Below are 19,526 nucleotides of genomic sequence, written 5' to 3'. Positions count from 1 at the left end.
ATGAGGAAAGGGGCTGAGCATGTCCCCGTTATTTGAACATGGGTAATCTTGATGTCCTATCCGAGCTTTAACTGGGATGCAACTGATACGGTCCAGTGACAATGAAATGCTGCTTTAAGGGAAAGAGAAAGAAAAGTCAAACACAAGCGCTGAGGTAATCGAGCTTTTATCTGCTCCAAACAAAGAGCTCCGGACTGTGGTTTGTCTGAAAGGAGCACACTCATGATGGTTTTGCCTCAGCCAATGACAGAGTTTCTCACACAGAAAGCCACAATCCTACAGGCTGAAATAAAGTTGGCTGCAGACATCCACACAGAAATCTAAGAAAGGATCATTTACAAACATCTCTTGACAGATAGTCCAGTCTCATTGTCTTTCAGCCATACATCATCTCCTTTAATTCACGCGGGTCTTTGCTGATCAAACAGGCCACCTTTGGTGACCCTGCTATCAGCTCCACCCCGGCCCCGGATGCCTCCCACCCATGCTGCTACAGTGGGCGGGTCCGCTACTCTTTAGGACCCAGTGGCTCCTCAACCGAAGCAGACAGCGACTCGGCTCTCAGACTGAAGCAGACAAAGGCGAGGGGAGAGACGGCGTGCCGCTATCCTGCAGCATCGACTCGCACACACTCTCATCCACTCCCCCACACACACTCCCTTCACTCCGCAAGCAGCGACGCAGGTGAGTCTGCTACTGGCTGTGATTGTGCTCAGATTTACTAATTAGGATGGGCATGAAGTCCGCGTGGCTTTGGCTCTGAGTGGGTAAATTGAGATGTAATTGAGGTTGATGTGTCTTTAGGAGGTGATATTATTATTTTTCTTTAGATTTGCGTTTGGGCAGGTGGGTTGTGAGTAGGTGTGCGCACACCCAACCCACCCTCCCCCCCCCCCACTTTTCTCCCCCCTTTGGAAGAACTTGCATTTTAAACAGTTGCTCTGCCATGTGGCTGCGCTCATCCATCATAAATGAGAAAAGAAACTTTGTATCCCACTTTTGCGGGCAATGGTTTGACACCATCTCTGCGCGGATGGGTGTGAAAGATGAGATTAATTTATAACCTGCATAAGGAAGGCTGGAGAGTCCCACTGCGGTGCTGGTTTGTCTGAAGTGTGTGGTCACCGGGCTGTTGTGTGGGTGGCTCAGTCAGGAGCACAGAACCAGCCAAAAATATCAATGACACCACGCAGTGGTACCGCAGTGCTGCTTAATGGCGCCTTTTACTGTAGTGGGGCTCATTTTCATTAATTGATACCATCGGTCAGCCACACAAAGAGGTGATCTTGTGTGTTTTAAAGGCTGTCCTGCAGTTTAAAACCCGAAACGCCTCGACATGCTCCACTGAGAGGATGCACTTGATGAACAGGAGCCGGAGCCTGAGCCGGCTGCTGCAGGGGCAGCACTGATGGTGATGTCACTCTGAAGGCAGGCACCCTGTTTGAGACAATGGACTGTCCTAGTTGTTACTCCACTGGGGAAGGGTCACTGTTAGCTCTGCCTATTAGTGCAGCAGATGGGCTTAAAACCTGGTCTTTGTCAGCTGAGGAGCACCCTTTGCGCAGAAGTCCCACCCCTCCCAGTTTGCCTGTCATAAAACACCCCAGTCAGCAGCTCAGCCACGGGGCCTGAGTGATCGGAGGGCCCTGCCACATGGATGGGCGGCGACTGCAAATGTCCCCCTGTTTAAGTGTGTAGTCGTCCACACAGTGTTGTATGTTCATATGCATTATATAGGATATTAAACAAGGGGGGAAATTGATGGATTACAGACACCGGGCATTGTGTCATTGATTTGTTTAAGTGGTATACAAAGAGTTAAGAGTATTTTATGTGTTCAAAGCAGGAGCAGATGATGTGTTTGACTTGGTTATCATGGTACCACAATGGATTAAACATGCAATTACTGGCCTTACGGCTTTGTTTTGATGATTATTGTAAAAATTACTCCATAAAACATCAAATCAAATTTATTTGTATAGCACATTTCATGTACAAAACAATTCAAAGTGCTTCACATAAAATAAAAGCATTGCAGCAGGGAGTGTAAGAAGCATTAAAAATACATAAAAGAATATAAAGAGGAACGAATAAAATAATCAAAACATGAGGAGAAAGGTGAGGCTGCAACCCATCAGGTGACTTATTCTCCAACAAGTGTTGGAACTCACTTCAGAGCAGTGAACCGTGTTCTGCTGTTATGCATAAACTTTGAAACAGGAAGTGAAAAAGCTCCACACAATTTTCATATTTTTGTCTCTCATTTCGGCACAGTTCAGATCTGAGGGAAATTTAAAATGGTCATTTGGCCCTCAGTGTCATAGATGGGATTCAGTGGCCTAAAGGGCCAAATGTGGCCTGTAGGGGAGACCATGCACAGTTGAACTTTCTCTCTCAACATTTACTTATTCGTGGGGTGTTGTTCACCCCATGAATAAGGCGATGGGATTTCAAGTGGAGTGGGGTTCCAATCATTGCATGGATAACTTCCTCTTTAATGTGGTGGATGGGTGTGGGTGTTTGATGGGTGTGTGTCAGTGTTTTGGTTTGATCAGCTGGAGGGACATGGGTCAGTGACTTCTTGTGGCTTCTAGGTACTTAAATGTGGTAATAAGGTGGGAGTTGAACATGAAAAGCTTTCATCAAAAGCTGATGCAGACTTTGCATTAGTCCACCTCGCAGCATAGGTGGCTTATTGTTTATTGATGGAACAGGTGCGTCTTTTGCATAATTTCTAGGGAAGAGGGAAGAACCTTCTATCCTTTACCCAAATCTGCACTTAAATGTAGTTTCAAATAATGGGGATGATGAGATAAGTCCTTTTGTCCTAGTAAATATTTAACACTGCTCTGAGATTCCAGTATTTTTTTGCATTTTTCATGTAACTGAGCCCAGAGTGAGATCTGAAACCCCTGGCGTATTACAGACCACACAGCCTTTGCATATTTTACAAAGAGCTGAATATTGACTTAACTACATTTGTTCCAATATGTTGTTCTAAAATGACAATCTCCCAGAAGTTTGTGAAAATGTCAAAGGCAAATTCATGACTTGTGCTCTGGAACATGACTGTTTTTGTTGGTGTACATCAAAATAAATGTTCTGTCTTGTCATATTTTACCAAGCTGGGGGGTTTTGTATTCAATGTTTTCTTTGGCCTTTAAGCTCTGTCTGGTTTGGTTTAAGCACCTAAAAGTCCTTGGTTAGGTTTTGGCATGAACCATCAGAGTAGAAAAAACTACATAGTGTGCATTAGAATAAACTTGTTCACGGCATTGAATGTTAGAAATCTCCTTTTTTGTGCTTAGTTGGTGATGAATGTCACCCCATCTGCAAAAGACACCAATGTGGACTGAAATAAAGGCTCATTTCTTTGAGTCGTGCTGGGTCTATCAGAACAAATGAATTGTTTCTTGTCTCATTCTCATGTTAACAAATGGCCTCAATCAAGGAATAATTTTATGAACCCTTTTGTTTAGTTGTTGGCCATTTGCCAATTACTGAATCATCTGATTAAAACGGTTGTTAACAGCTGCTTGTAGGCGGAATACAGAAGAAGAGACGGTTTCATCATACGTGCTGCCACATGCATCAATTTGGCCAAAACTGATGTAACAATCTGAGATTACATCATTTAAATGGATGTATCCAATGATAATTACATTCTGACAATGTTTATCCCATCTCTGAGTATGATCCCATTTTTAGATGCTTAAATTCACATCACTGGATCCCCCAACTGAATCAAAACTTGATTTAAAACTTTTATTTGACTTTTTTGAGTAAATTAGCTGTTCTCTGGCTACAAACTAGGCGAATCTTATCTTATTTGGGGGAGTCTCTAAAGCTAAACTGATAACACCATTATATTCAAAACAATACGTGTTCACTTATATATTAACTGAAAAGTTTTCCCAGAAAAAAAACATGAACACGTGCACATATGGCACACTCTTTGAAGTGGTTAAGTTTGAGTCACAAGCAGAACTTTGGCTGCAGCCTAAAGGCCTGTGATCTAAACCAGCCCTTTAGTTTGACTGAATATGATTAATTTCCCACCTTTTTAAAGGGGCACTAGGTAGCATTTTCACCTAAAATTATAGCCTTCAGGAGTTTACCAAAGGTTAAACAAGTCAATGGTAAGCGAATGAAGCCTGTCTCGCTCCCAACAGGGGTCTGTATGCTGAAAATCCCATATGTAACTTCGGCAGGAGGGACCCGCTTCTGAAGTGTCGTGATGCGCGAGAAGAGTCGTTTGTGTTTACGGCACTTAGCTAGGTACTGTATGCTAGCTGTAGTTGTAGGCTATGTGTTCGCTTGCGTTGAAGAGCCAACACCAAGCGTTTCATATTCTGCCTTTCACAGACTGAATATGAAACGTTCGATGTTGGCACTTCCCATCTTTGTGAAATTTCTCCAAGCGTGATCTTGTTCATCTACCATAGTGATCTGCGTTTTAGATCGTAAAGAGACAGGTGATGATGGTGCTCTAATTCCTCCTGAGTTCGAGACGTAGCCTAGCTTCAGAAATACACGTACTGACCTGATTAGAATAAGAATAGCGTTTTGATCCGAACAAGAAATGTTATCTACACATGAAAATGGATTCATTTGTTCGGATTGTGATTGTAATCGGAATAGTGTAGAGCTAGTCTGCGTTTATTGCGGCGTGTGTTGGTAGTGCCTGCGCGCATCTGTCTAAGATGTAACTTTTGTATGTGTCTGCTAATACAAAGGAATCACTCCACGAATACACCATGATGAGGGAAGAATCCCATTCAAGATCAGCAACAGTCCATCCATACATCCATTATGTGCCGCTTGTCTGGGGATCGGGTCGCGGGGGCAGCAGCCTGAGCAGAGAAACCCAGACGTCCCTGTCCCCGGCCACTTCCTCCAGCAACAGTATTATAGCATATTATCTTGAGTTCTCTCTTCAGAAAATCTCTGATTATAGTATCTTACGTGGGCAGTCTACACTTGTGAATCAGATGACCTAACTGCACTGACTAAATAACACAACAGCAGCATTCGCCACGATGTTTAGTTAGTGGATGTGTATAATACAAAGGTGGGCATTTTTACGACAGTGTAGAATTTCAGGTTGACCAATAGAGATCGCTATACTGCCGCTAAACTACCTTGTATCCCTTTAACACAGTTAAATCATTACTATCAGAGCAGATTCATGCAGTAATCCAGCCTAAAGTGAAATGAAAAGAACAGTTTCTTTGTATTTGTATTAGAAAATGAGTGATTTCCCTTCTGGTTATTATTTTATTGATGTATTTTGGTTTGTGCCTCTGGGTGAAATGTTCGAATGCTGTGATTGTGCGTTGCTTAAGTAGCTTTCCTTCTCTTCCCAGACTCTCCGGAGCTGGTCCCCACCACCTCACATCTGTCACAACCACCACACCTTTCAGTGATCATGGAGCTAGACTTTGGACATTTTGACGAGCGGGACAAGGCGTCCCGTACTGCGCGGGCTGGACGCATGAATGGACTCCCCAGCCCCACCCACAGTGCCCACTGCAGTTTCTACCGCACACGCACTCTGCAGGCTCTCACCAATGAGAAGAAAGCCAAAAAGGTGCGCTTCTACCGCAACGGGGACCGCTACTTCAAGGGCATCGTGTACGCTATCGCCAACGACCGGTTTCGCACCTTTGACTCTCTGTTGGCCGACCTCACACGCTCGCTCTCCGATCACATCAACTTGCCACAGGGCGTCCGCTTCATCTTCACCATCGATGGATCACGCAAGATCGCATCCTTGGACGAGCTGGAGGAAGGTATGCATGTTTAAGCAGGACACACAACGCATTTTGCATTCCCTTCAGAGTGGAAAGTTAAAACTATGCCATCGTTTCCCAACCCTGGTCCTCGAGGCCCTGCATGTTTTTCCATGATTCCCTGCTCCAGCACACCTGATTCAAATGAATGGGTCGTCCTCAGCCTTCTGCAGAGCTTAACGACCGGACCCAATTATTTGAATCAGGTGTGCTGGAGCAGGGAATCATGGGCTGTGTTCGAAACCGCATACTACATACTTCCATACTGCATACTCATCGATCAGACAGTATGCAGAGCGTTTACCCACAATGCACTTCGCTCCTGCCCGAGCCAAAATATTTACAATTTTGTTCCGACGAATTCGGCACTACTAAAATTAGCCATAGTGAGCAACGCACTTCCGGTTATTTTCACAAAAAAAAATACCCGTTGCCTTTTATCATAGGGAAAGCCATTACGATACAATTGGTGCTTTAGTTTTGAAAACAGAAAGTGAACCTACCCTCGTTGTAGCTAGCTTGAAACTGCCGTTTTGACAGGAAATGACGATCGGCGACGTCACGTTACGTTGCATCTTGGGTAGTTTGAGTATGAGCAGTAACCTCATGATGCATGCCCAACATTTCGGTGAATCTAGTATGCATCCGGGAACTTCTCGCTTACTCAAACTCGCATACTAACTCAAAAGTTAGTAGGAGAATGCGGTTTCGAACACAGCCATGGAAAACATGCAGGGCCTCGAGGACCAGGGTTGGGAAACACTGCACCATGCTGCAATGCAACATACCACACAGGATCAAAAGGGACAAATAGTGTCTTTAGAATAGGCCTCTCATGATTTCCAGTTGGTGGGAAAACTACTGAAGTGCAGAGATATCATGAGACACCATGTTAAAGAGGTTTCTGTGCTCTGAAGATTTAAAATCTGTTAAATGTAGATTCCTCTAAAATCCCAAAGAACCTCGATTCTTTATTCCTCAGCGTGGAGCACTGATCAGTTGAAATGACCACTTATTCTTTTAAAGGAAATCAACTGAAACTAAACCTTTTGGCTTTATTTTTTATTCAAAGTGAAAAACATTTGTTTTGATTCAACTCTCTGAGATCTTTTACACCCAGATAATTTTCGCTCTCTTACTGCTTGGGTATCTTATCGACCGATGGATGCAGTGGTTTAAATGATGGATTGAGCCCCATGAGAAGCAGCCATGCGCTGTTGTGGCCTATATTTGGCATCAGACAGCAAGTTGGAAGAAAAATGGATTTCTTTGGCCCAAATTCAAGCTGTGAAAGTTGTCGGAGATGATTTGTGGTTTTTGAGAAGCATCAGAAACCTTTATATGGACCTGCATGTAGAAACGTCATGTTTCAGTGGAACTATTACTCATATGCAGGGAAATTAAGCTTTTATTAGAAAAGCTAAATAAGAGCTGAAAAGCTTTTATGAGAGCAGAAATATTTATTTAGAAAACTGCTCATTAGTTTACGTGATCTGTAAAGAATTAATTTTGTGGGATGAGCTGGACAAACTAGATAAACTTCAGCTTAACTCGTCTAAAACGAGCTGATCGTCTCCGCTTCTTGAGCTGCTTAGGAAAGATGGGAGTGCGGGTGGGTGGGTTCGGGGCAGCACTGAGCACCGTGGTTGGTGGGAGGGGGCATTTCTTTGTGCTTCCTCTGTAATTAATCGCTCAATCACCTCCTCACAGTGTAATCCAGTTTTGTGCTGCTTTTTTTTTGTCTTTGCTGTAATTTCTTCACATTTGGCTTAATTGTTGCCGTCTGGATGTCCTTTCTTGCCAGTATTACTCTTTCTTTCCTTCCGTCCTCCTGCTGCCTTTGTCTTCAGCATCTACCTGTCAGCACAGAACCGGCGCAGCCTGCAGATAAAACATGATGAATGCGAATGATTACTGAAGTAATAACAACAAAAATGTTTATAAAGATTCAATTTACAATCTGAATGTTGGATGTTTTAATTCACTGAAATAATGACTTCAGTCAGTGGAGTATGTCTTCATGACCAAAGTCTTGAATCTAACAAGGCAGCTGTTGTCAGAACAGCCTTCAGGCTGCGTGCTGATTGTTCTTGTTCTCATTGTGTAAATGTAAGAAAGCCGATGTTAGATGCTTTAAACTGAATCTCTGACAGCGTGAGGATGTCTCTGCTGTGCTGCTTTTACTGTCGGTGCACGTTGGAAAGCAGATATTGTTCAACAACTAGGACTGTGGTCTCATGGGAGAATCTTGAAGTTTCTTTTCATCCCTTCAAGACATGCAGGTGTTATGTGGGGGGGTGTATGTATTAGACATGGATATTTAAAGGATTGTTGGTAAAAGTGAGAAGAAATTCCAGTTTCATACAACAGCTCATTGTCTGTTAGCTGGACGATCGTTTTAATAATCCAAATCTAAGGTTATGTCAATCAAAATGAGCTATTGAAATGCTGAAATGAGCAGCAATCAACTGATTAATCCAAATGTAGCTGTTTGCATCCTGAAGCCATAGTCCACGTAAAACTGATGGCAACGGTCAAATACTGAAAGAAGCCTCAAAATTATTCTGTCAAACGGCAACAAAATCTTTAATCAAATGGGTTTTAACTATTGAGTGAATGCAGCAACTCGATTTAAGCAAATCTTAAATGCAACATTGAGTTTATATCCTTCCAAAACCTGTTTGCACCGTGACCTTTTTAACAGATGCAGCTGTACAAATGAGAGACGAGCCTCACTGAAAACGTCCCAGCGCTCTGACGGTTCTGCAGGAAAGTCGGGCTTGCTCCTAATGTGGTTTGCAGGAACACTCTGTGTCCAAGTGACGACAGCTAGTCAGATCCAGGATGGGTCTCTGGTGTCGGTCAGTCTCACTTCTGCAGCTGGTAACTGGCCTGTTTCCAGTCCATTCTCAACAGAAAAGTACAATGATTGTTGAAAACGTGGTCCTGAACCAGCTATCTCATGCACATAGGTGTTCTGAGTGTCACTGGTCCAATGGGGGTGTCCCGCCGTCCCCTCCTCTCTCTGTACATGCTAGCATGTTAGACGTGAATGTGCTGGCTAATTTAAGGCGTGTCCATATCATGGACAGTAAGGAAAACCATCTGGGTTTCTGTGAATACAGTTCAGCCTCCACAGCAGTGGAGAGCTTCCAGGCAGCGGCTGAAGCACAGCAGAGAGGAAGGTGTAGGGCCTGCAAGTTTTAAAGCCAAATGTACCTTCCTCTAAAAGGAAACCAAGTTATACTTAAACTTGAAGTTGCACATTTTTTAATTACTTTAAAAAAAAACGAACCAAAAATGAAAGCAGGGAAAATCCAAGCTGGACTTGCTCAACGACTAAATGCGTCAACAGGATGAATAAATGGAAGCGTGTTAATATACAGGTAAAAAAAATGGTAAATGTATAACTGAATGCAGCAAAAGTCAGTGATATACATGACTCCTTACACATTTAATGTATAAGTTACCCTTTTTCTTTGGGGTTCAAGAACATGGGTACAATGTGCAAGTCTGGCACATCTTACAAACTAGTTCCGTCATCAGAAGGAAACTTAATATTCATTTGAGTTCACACAGTTTCTTTCTTTTTCCTTGTATCTAACCAACAGAGAGGAGCGCAGTAGTTTCAGTTTTGAGTCCTCTCGGTGCTCCTGCTGCTACCTCCAGTATGAAGGGGATCAGTGGGTTCGGAGAAATCTGCTGGTGCACTTCAAAACTTCAGCAGACAAAACTGACACCAACGGCAGTAAAAGCTGGTTTCATCATGGTGAAACGAATGTTAGCCCATTGAATTAAAGGATGTGATAGTATCCCCACAATTTCTCCCACTGGTCATCGTAGTTTGTTGCAGAGCGGACAGGCACTCTGAGACTCTCCGGTGTCGAATAGCTAAGTGGAATAAAGCGCACTAACCCAATTTTGTTGCCTCCACAGGGGAAAGCTATGTTTGTGCATCGGAGAACTTCTACAAGAAAGTCGACTACACAAAGAACGTCAACCCGAACTGGTCTGTGAATGTAAAGGCCTCGGCCAGCCAGAAGAACATGCAGTCCTTCGCTGCCAAGGCTGCCGGCGAGTCCAGAGAGGGAAAGGACTTTATCCGACCCAAGCTCGTCACGGTGATGCGCAGCGGCGTGAAACCCCGCAAAGCCGTCCGCGTCCTGCTCAACAAGAAAACGGCGCACTCCTTCGAGCAGGTGCTCACGGACATCACGGAGGCCATTAAGCTGGAGAGTGGCGTGGTCAAGAGGATCTACACTCTTGATGGCAAGCAGGTAAGTCCAAAGCCCGAAATATCAGCTGAAAGGCGTCGGACCACGTGTGCTGCTCCAAATCTGAATGATCTGTGTCATGATGTGCATATGGAAACTATGACCTACCAAAATTCAAATGCATCGAGCTCCTGTTGGCTTTTTCTGCATGAATTTGTTTAAGAGGAATAAAGTGGAATAAAGATGTTATAGTGAGGTATGTAAACATGGCTGCACAACAGGAAACTGTGTGGTTGGGCCGAGAACAGTTTGCCATTCATTAAACAGTACACACAGGCAGGTATCATCGCGATGAAGGCCGAGACAAAGTTATTCGCATGGAAATTATTTAAAAAAAAAATAGAGATGAAACCCCCACAGAACAACTACTGTTTGCTTCTGACCTCAGTCAACAGGGATGTGGTATGTCTTTAGTCTGACTTCTTCTCCTGTCATGTGGTTCAGGCCATCAGTGTCCTCTCCGGCAGTCTTTGTTGTGGAGTTAGTGCCATTGGTTTGTCTGATTCCTTTGGTCATTAAAGGCCTCAAAAGTCCTGGGAAATGAAATCTTCTTTTCACTGCCCCGCTTTGTTGTGGGAGATTGTTTTGTCTGCTTTTGTTACTCCTGAGATTTAGTAAAAAAAAATGTGAGAATTCAGAGCAGCTGCTCTGTCGGTGTGAAGGTTTTACACACTGAGGTTTTACACACTTTAACTTTTCTACCGTCGAGGTTTAAAGTACAAACATTTGTTGTTCAGTGAAGCAGAAGCCAAAGAATAAAGGGCAAAATGTCTTAGAAATAAGGAATACTACATGATTGGTCCCTGCATTGTACAGACAGCGCCGATGGTCATATTTGGAGAGAAAATGGATGAATCGAACCTTTAACTTTGGACGCGACTTGCTTTTAACACAGTTAAATGCAGACTGTTGGAGCCGGCATTCGGCTTCTGTCAAGGCAGCTAATTTCTGCTGCTAAAAGTTCACCGAGCTCAGACACGGCTACTGTGAGACTCTTTAGTTTCAGCTGAATTTACAAATGATCCCCATCCAGTAGAGGCGCATGGCTTTAACTTTGCATGAAAATCATCCCCTTGGGAAAGCTATTGTTTATTTAGCACACAGCTAAAACAACGTGATGATTTATTCATGTTCACAATTTCTTACGGTAGTCTCAAAGCACAACGGCAGCCATCGAGCGGGGTCACCCGGCGGGAAGGCTGTGGAAGGTCTGGGAGGTGCAGCGTCAGAATCTCCTGATACTTTCCTGTGCAGCAGTAACCTTTTAATGAATTCTTGTTGCCTCGTTAGATGAAGTCTTGTAGATAAGTTCTCCTGACTATTGTGAATCAATCACGAACAAATGAAGAGAGGCTGGGATGAAGCGCTGGTGGCAGATGTGGACATCTGTTCTTCTTTGATCCGGTTAAACGCTCAAGCATCGGGGAGAACCCGATCCTTTTAGGTGTTGTGCTACTTAATGTTTCTTTTTTATTAATGCTGGAAGCGCATGTGTCTGGGAGGAGGGGAGGTAATCTGAAATGATAGATGGGGGAGAATTTGATTTTAATGCCCTCTCCCGAGGGGGCAGTCTGCTTGCCCCGTGGTCTTAAAATTGGTTTTTCTTCCAAAATCCTTGATTTCAGGTAGTAATCTCTTCATGTCATGTTGTGCTATTTTCTATTCTTTTTTTTTTTTTTTGTCTTTTGGTCATGCATTTTTAATGAAGAGATTCCACAAAGGAAATTTAATCGTCACCACATTACAAATGCTCGTCTTGGAGCACGTTGAGTGAGAAGTCGTCACTGTGTGTTGGAGATAGATCGTTTCCTGACTCACGCTGACTCCTGGTTTCACTGCAATGCACAGAAATGTAAGAAAAATATCCCGGAACAATATTGTGGCGTCTTTGTGTGCAGAGGCACACTGCAGCTGCTCTGTGGTGGAGGTGATATGGTAGAAGCAATATTGATGCAGTGCCTGCCCCTCCCCGACTCTTTTTTTGCCGATCCTCCTCTTCCTCATTCTGCTGTGATAGCTGCTGGGACTGGTTGCTAGGAGACCACATCCCAGGCACAAAGAGAGCCCAGCTGGTGTGGACTGGTCTGTCAGATAGCACATCCTGTAGTGAGTGGGAGAGTTTACTATCAATGCAAAGCCTTTGGTGTTTAAAAGGAGGAAAAAAAAAAAAAAAAAATCATTTTTTTTTTTTTTTTTTTTTACCTGTGTGCATTCCACCACTGGATGTGAATCTGAAGCATTATGGGATGTAGCTCGGGTGTGGGGGAGGGAGGGGTTTGGGATCTGTTTGTCACAGAGATAAAATGGTGATAAGCTGTGTCAGAATTGACTTTCTAGGATTTCTAAAATGGCTACTTTTCATGCGTGCTGCTCTTCTCGGTGCCGCATAGGCAGGCAAACCCTCCTCTCTCAGCCAGAGTTGTGAACAAAATCGTTCCCGTTTTCCTCTCGTGGTTTCAGTTCGGTGGGAGAAGGGTGGGGCCCCTCGATTCAGGATATCCATTCTTACAGCAAATTGGGATCGTTTTATTTTCGCTAATGGGAGTAATTATTCCCCGAGTCTTTAGAAAGCTGCAGAATCTGCTCTTCCTGCCTTTTAAAAGGCTTCTTCTTTAATTGCTCAGCCGTTTTTGTACTTATTCCTCCTTGATTGAGGTGGCTGCAGGGGGAGAATAGCTCAGCTTTTCTTTCTTGTTCATGTAAATTGCACTTCGAAAAAGGGTTTTTCTCCTAATGGAGGAAAATCTAATATCATTAGTGGAACATGTGGAAGTTAAGGAATGTGTGCTGCATCAGACGCTGGTTTTAAAGTAGATGCTGTTTATCAGGACAAAGCCTTGGGAGGTAAAATAAGTGCTCGTGTATCCTTCAGACACAAGGTCACGCTGTTCTTTCCAGAACAAAAGGTTCAGATTCAGCGTTAATAACAGTGGATACAACTTCTTCAGTAAAGAAGGAAACCTGCATGTAGGTTCAGTCTAAAATACATCCGTTAACTGACAAGAAAAGCCTCATTTCCCCCCCCCCTGTTATCAGGGCTTTTGCAGTCTGCCTGCTCCTTGCCATGCTGCAGAAGCGGTTGTCATGGCAATAAGCTCCACCGTGATGTATTCGGTTTGTGACAATGACTTGTAATGCGCTGAGTGTGCTTTTTACAGAGTCTTACCTGCCCTGCCCCCTGTTCCTTATCTGTCAAGAGCCCACTGCCTCCGCATCTGACTCACATATGCACGCCCACACACGTGCACGTCCACACATGCACACAGAGACGCTGAAAAAGGAGGCAGACGATCAGTCTCTCAGAGGGGTGTGGTCCCCCCATGATGAAGCATCTCATGAGGGCATGGAAGCCTGCATGAGATCCTTACTGCCTGAGTCCCTGAACACCACATCAACCAGTGAGCCTGACCTGGAGGAAGCACCATTCAGTGAAGCTGAGGCCACATCAGTCAGCCAAATGGAAAGCTTGCTTCCTTGGTGTTGGGGAGGGAGGGGGGGTTAAACCAGCACCAGGCACCAGCTGCTCGCCATGACTCTGCAGATATCGCTGTCTAAGTGGGTGATCTGTGCCCCAGATGCATAAATGCTCTGCTGCTGTACGGAGGTTATGGATGAGTCACACATGCAACTTTTTTTATTTTTTTTGTCCTGATATTCTATCCATAAATAGAAATATTGCTACAAAAGCAGATTTTTTTTTTTTTTTCTTTTAAAATACACGAAACCTTTAGTTGAAATGAAGAGCGTGGAGACGTTGCTGTTCCTGGAGGAATATTCCGTGCGGTGCACATCACTTCTGTTGATGGAGTCTGTGTTTCTACAGTGAACAGAGCAGTGTGGGTGTATCCCTGTTGGCTGCAAAGCAGGATCTTAACTAGCTCTTTTTTTTTTTCATCGCTTTCCTTTTTAATGCTGGGACTACATGGTACAACACCTCCTACTGTAGCTCAGGTTGTATTTAAAATGCTCTGTGCTCAGAGTAACAAAAAGGAAACGCATTATATTACATCGGTGCTGAAGGGCAGCGTTGAATACCAGTGATGATTCCCAAGAACCAGCATCTTTCTGAGCTGTATGTTAGTGTTTGTAACCTTGTGGTTTGATGGTTAAACCAACTCATGGTTCAACAAGCTCACTCTTACAGAATCATACTATACTCAGGTTTTATACTCAGGTTTTACATGTTTAAGGGACAGTGTTGCATCACCCTGATGAAACACCTGTGGGCCTGTGTGTGATGACCCAGAGTCTGGCCGAAGCAACTCAACTCTGAATAATTTAGCTGGGGTATCGCAGCATATATAGCTGCTGGTGGGTTGGCGTGGTGTTTTTTTTTTTTTTTTTTTTTTTTTTTTTTAAAAGGGGTCATGTGGTTCTGACAGCTGGTGAGGCACAGATTAGGGATAGGCTTGTTGGGACATTGGCTGGTTGGCTCCTGGAGTCTGAAAAGAGCCAGTTTTTCTCTGCCTTCTGAAAGACCCAAATACATACACTAATACGCCTAATCTGTGTATTGCCTCTGCAGTTTAGTGCAGAGGCAATACACAGATTAGGCGTATTTTGATCATCTTAAAGTTTAAAGGCATCAGGACTTCTCATATCGGCCTTCTCACGGATGCCATTGCTCGGTGGATAAAGCCGACCTTTACAGATCGAGAGAGGATGCTTCTTACGCTACATCCAAATTTTCCCAAGCTGGCTTGCTGTTTTCTTCACCCCCGCCGTGTTTCAAAGGGGACTCTGACATTTTACATTTCATCCAGCTGAATGCAAAGCCAAGCTGTTTCCCCACAACATGTCTGCCAACTGAAGACAGGCCAAACCTCACTGATGATTGGTTACTGTTTCTATTGATCCATGCTGGAGAATCCCACAGGAGAGGCAACAAAACAATGCCTGCCGACGTCATCAATCAAGAGATTGATAACATGTAAATGCACTTTACTTTTATAGTGTTTTTCTTGTCTAGTTGAACAATCAAAGCGCTTTTTTTTTAACCGCTAACGGGTTAAATAAAATTTTGGGTAGTGCAGCTACCGGGTTAATTTGTTTAACAAAATAACTGAAATTACACCTTTTTTTTTTTTTTTTTAACTTGAAAACCTTTTTTAAAATGAGCTTTGCAAGCGCTAATTGTTGAGGATGCGCACAAGGAATGCTCCAAACAAAGAGGCAGCCGGGATAAACATGTGTATCCATGAGCAAAAACAGGTATATTTCTGGCCTAAGAATGAATTAATAGAATCCTTGGACAACAAGCAACACTTTGCAGCCCTTTTTTCTAGGTTTACATGAAGCTTGTGACACAGTGAATCCTACAATGTTAAAAGTTATTCAGACCTATTAGTGTAGGACTGTCTGAGGGCTCAATGCTAGGACCACTGCCATTCATCACATATATTCATATGAATTTACTTCAAATAGTCTATTCTCTCTTTTTTGTTACATTTCTCTTGGCTGCGCTGCCTCCCTACATGTCTGTGGATTATCATAAAGAGAGGAGGATGGATTTAGTCTATAAATAAATAATCAGGAACTCTTGTGAGTATTATATATTTTATTTACATATAAATATTAGATGATAAATATATTGCCTCCCATAATTCATTATTAGTAGGCTAATTGATGAACATCCTGCCACTGAATAGGTGTTAAAAAAAAAAATTGGAAGGAAACCTGCAGAAACCTGGTACAGTTTAATTGGCATGAGTGGCAGAAAGTAGGCAGAGAGGGGGAAAACTGCAGCAAAGAGCCCCAGACTGGGACTCAAACCCGGGTCCCTGGCCTCTGTGCACGGGGGGGAACTAGCTCAGCACGCCGAACACGCCATCTTTTAGCTTCTGAATGAGGCTCTTGGCAGATAATATTTTGTTGTAACAACCAGAGAAGCTTAAATCTCGGTGTCATGGGAGAAAGTTTGGATTTGGAAGTGAACAAGTTTCTTTTTGCAACGATACTGACGCTCAGACCTTCTCAATGTTTAAACCTGCACGTCATCTTTGTCTTGAAGTTTACTGCCTGTGTTTAGGTTTTACAATAACTGTTTGACCGACTCATATGTTGCAGCAGTTGTGTGTGTGCAGCTCATCCAGACTCCTAACTTTGATTAGCGATCTGGTTTATAAAGATTAAGGTAGCAGTCTGCTAGATAAACACTTAATACCTTTAATCTGCTCTGTACTTAAAGCTATTAAAACATGAACTACTGTCTGCCCTCCTGCTCCATCCCAGCCCATTTCTGTCTCCTCTCCACCCGCTGGCCCTGGAGGGAAAAGAGCACTTCCCATTGCTTATGATTAACTGCCAGGTGCCCTCGTTACTGCACAACAGTTTAACCCAATGACAGGAACATGTATCTAATCTCATGATGGCAAACGCAAGAATACCCGAACGTATTGCCTGTGAATTAGGCTTCCGGGGGGGGGGGGGACCAATTAGATTTTGATCCCTGGAGACAAAGTAAAATCTCAGCTCCTCAGTGGAGCTCTCAGGCCTGTGTTCAGGGAGTTTTGTAGGGTAAAGAGTCTTCAGGGTACAGCTGTTGGATGCCACGCCAGCGAGTCACCACCGCACACTTTTAGCCCGTCCAGCAGGATTGAGAACCAACATGGCAGCTGCCTGGGGTGGGGTGCTCTCAAATTATCTGCAGCTCATAGTTTGGATGTGCATCACAAAGGAAACCGTGATGCATATTGACTGCACTGGCATGTGTCCCAACGCAAGAGTTATCTATCTGGCTGTGGACCTCTGTCGGACCAGCAGTGGTTTGGTTACAGTAATAGCTCTGTACCGTACAAGTCTTTATCACAGGAGTCGATGCGAAGGAACACATTTCAACAGGTGTTGAAAGGCGAGCTGGATATCTGACTTAGATGCTGCAGCAGAAGGAGCGAAGCAGCTTTCAGCCTGAATGGCTTTAATAGGCACGTCTGAGTTGTATAATGGAGAGCGGAGGAGAAGGTGTGGCCAGAAGACATCTGTCTACTTGGTTGCCCATATTGTTTCAACAGCTGCTACGGAGTGAAAAGACCCTGTGGAAGGAAGTCAACTCGTTTAAACATTGGATTGAAAATGTAGCATTGTTCTGCCTTTTCTGTGTCTTTTGTGTGTGTGTTTTGTTGCATGAGCCTACGGCAGCTAAAGGCATGTTTTCAGGATGAGTAAATGGTGGCAGCTTGCTCCAACACTGAAGCTTTAGACCCTAAGCATTAAGGACATAATGATTTAATTTCTTTTAAATGTAATCAATCTCAGGTTTTGGAGGATATTATTTGTCGAGTTCTCTTTGATATTTATCTGAGGATATTCCAGATGTAATGTTTTGGAGGATATGCTCACGACACGGCAGATGTTGAATGGATTTTTAAGTTTTATACAGAAATTCATGGTTCTTATACAAATTTCTTATTGGTATTTCAGTGATTCCAAACTAGGGTCAGGCTGCTTATACTTTAAAGGGTATGTGGGGGAAACCTATCTAATTTGATCACAATAGTGTTTAAAAACGTGCCAAGTGAGCCGAAAAAGTCTCAATTTAGTTTACAGCTATGATCCAAAGAACTGGAACAACAATTAAAAGAATAAATGGTTGAACATGCTAAAGTGATAAAACGCCGTTCTATGGTGACTGTCCTTTTTGGCTAAGGGTTGAAACGTTTCAAATAATTAAATAAATGTTCGATTTAGATAATTAATAGAAAGCTTAAAATAGAGGATAAATGGTCAGAGCTGTCAAATCAAGTGTTGTGCTTGTAAAGTCTTGACATTTCCGATGAGAATGGTTAAATATTACAGATGTTTAGCGTGTTGATTTTGAAATTGTGCAAAATTCTAGCATCAAGATGATCCTGATGCTTGAATTTAGCACAGGGCACTCTTCGTTTGCTTTCATCCATGCATTCATCTCCAGCAGACTCGATTACTGTAACGCTCTTTTAACTGGACTTCCCAAAAAGAGCATTAAACATCTGCAGCTCATCCAGAACGCTGCTGCTAGAGTTTTAACCCGGACTAAGAGATGTTAACACATCACACCAGTTTTAAAATCTTTACTCTGGCTTCCAGTCAGTCACAGAATAGATTTTAAAAGCCTGCTGATGGTTTACAATCTGTGATCTGTTCAGAGAATATAAACCCAGCAGAGCTCTTAGATCCAAGGACTCAGGTCAGCTGGTCCAGTCCAGAGTCCAGACTAAACATGGAGAAGCAGCATTTAGCTGTTATGCTGCAAATAAGTGGAACAAACTGCCAGTGGAGATTCAACTTTCACCAAATGGAGACATTTTTAAATCCAGGTTAAAAACATTTCTTTTCTCATGTGTCTATGCATGAAATATCTTTTAAATTATCTAGACTGTTGCCTGATTTTAAATTCATTTAAATGATTTTATTTGTTTCTCTTTATATTATTTTATGTATTTTTAATGCTTCTTCCACTCCCTGCTGCAATGCTTTTATTTTATGTGAAGCACTTTGAACTGTTTGTACATGAAATGTGCTACATAAATAAATTTGATTTGATTTACTTTTGGAAATGTAGGAAGAGTACATTCCAAATCCAACTTGATTTGATCTGATTCTCTATTTGATGTAATGCCTTTTGAAAGTAAATGAGAGGCGAGATCATTAATGCCTGAATCCTGTCTTATTGCAGCAGTATGATGTCACATTGAATTGAAGTGTTTTGTCTTCTCAGGTAACCTGCCTTCAAGATTTCTTTGGCGACGACGACGTCTTCATCGCATGTGGACCAGAGAAATTCCGCTATGCACAGGATGACTTCTCTCTGGATGAGAATGGTGGGCTTGACAGTATTGGTCAGTCATTTACAAAGTAAACATTAAGTACAACACCGCTGCTGTAGATCCAGTAATTTATCCTGACGTCTGAGAAACTGAGCATAAAGGAGCGCTTTTGAACGGCTCAAATGTTGATGTATAAGACTGAGTGACAGGAAAATGTACCTGTGCACGAAGAGAGGCGGACAAAAGAAGCTGTGAAAGATGGAGTTAGAAGTCTGTTATCAGCAGCCGGCAGCAGGGAAAGAAGAAGGTGGAAGTGGAAGAGCCATTAATCTGTCCAGTTACAGGTTTAGGCCAGCTGATCTGTTGGTGCTGATACTGCTGAGAAGTCGGGGAGAGGAATTGTAAAGCTGGCCCACTCCCTGAGTCTCCCAGCTCCCTATAAACCTATTTTTAACAACCCACTTTCATCGAAAGTCCTCTCTTTAAAAACACGCAGTATTTTCTACGTCTTTCAGTCCGAACACGGCATTGAAGCAGGGCCGAGTCGTCATTACGTCCCCTCTGTTCTTTGTCTTTGCCACGGGGATGCCAGTAACTTTATAATGATGTGCATCCTTTCCCCTTCTGCATGCTCCCCCATGGACCGAAGCTAAATTGTTTCATTCAGTCTGTAATAACCTCGGGGGCCTTTGCCAAATGAAATGTCTGAGTCTGGA

At 43.2% G+C, this 19,526-nt stretch overlaps 1 protein-coding gene across 2 annotated transcripts in view; it reads left to right on the top strand.

The window, feature by feature from the left end:
* The first annotated feature begins 462 nt into the window (after positions 1-462).
* LOC142402216 (neuronal migration protein doublecortin-like) overlaps positions 463-19,526 on the top strand; it is a 26,698-nt gene continuing 7,634 nt past the window's right edge. Inside the window, exons 1-4 of one of the 2 annotated variants that reach the window (XM_075487779.1) lie at positions 463-684; positions 5,367-5,792; positions 9,729-10,069; positions 18,762-18,882. In XM_075487779.1, the coding sequence (XP_075343894.1) occupies positions 5,429-5,792; positions 9,729-10,069; positions 18,762-18,882 (826 nt within the window). In that variant the 5' untranslated portion in view covers positions 463-684; positions 5,367-5,428. The remainder of the gene's footprint in view (positions 685-5,366; positions 5,793-9,728; positions 10,070-18,761; positions 18,883-19,526) is intronic. The other variant, XM_075487780.1, reaches the window with a different exon arrangement.

The sequence above is a fragment of the Odontesthes bonariensis genome, chromosome 16, assembly GCF_027942865.1.
Source record: "Odontesthes bonariensis isolate fOdoBon6 chromosome 16, fOdoBon6.hap1, whole genome shotgun sequence".
In the NCBI taxonomy this organism is placed as follows: Eukaryota; Metazoa; Chordata; class Actinopteri; order Atheriniformes; family Atherinopsidae; genus Odontesthes; species Odontesthes bonariensis.
The sequence above is the reverse complement of the archived record's forward strand: the minus strand, read 5'-3'. Positions and strand labels throughout refer to the sequence as shown.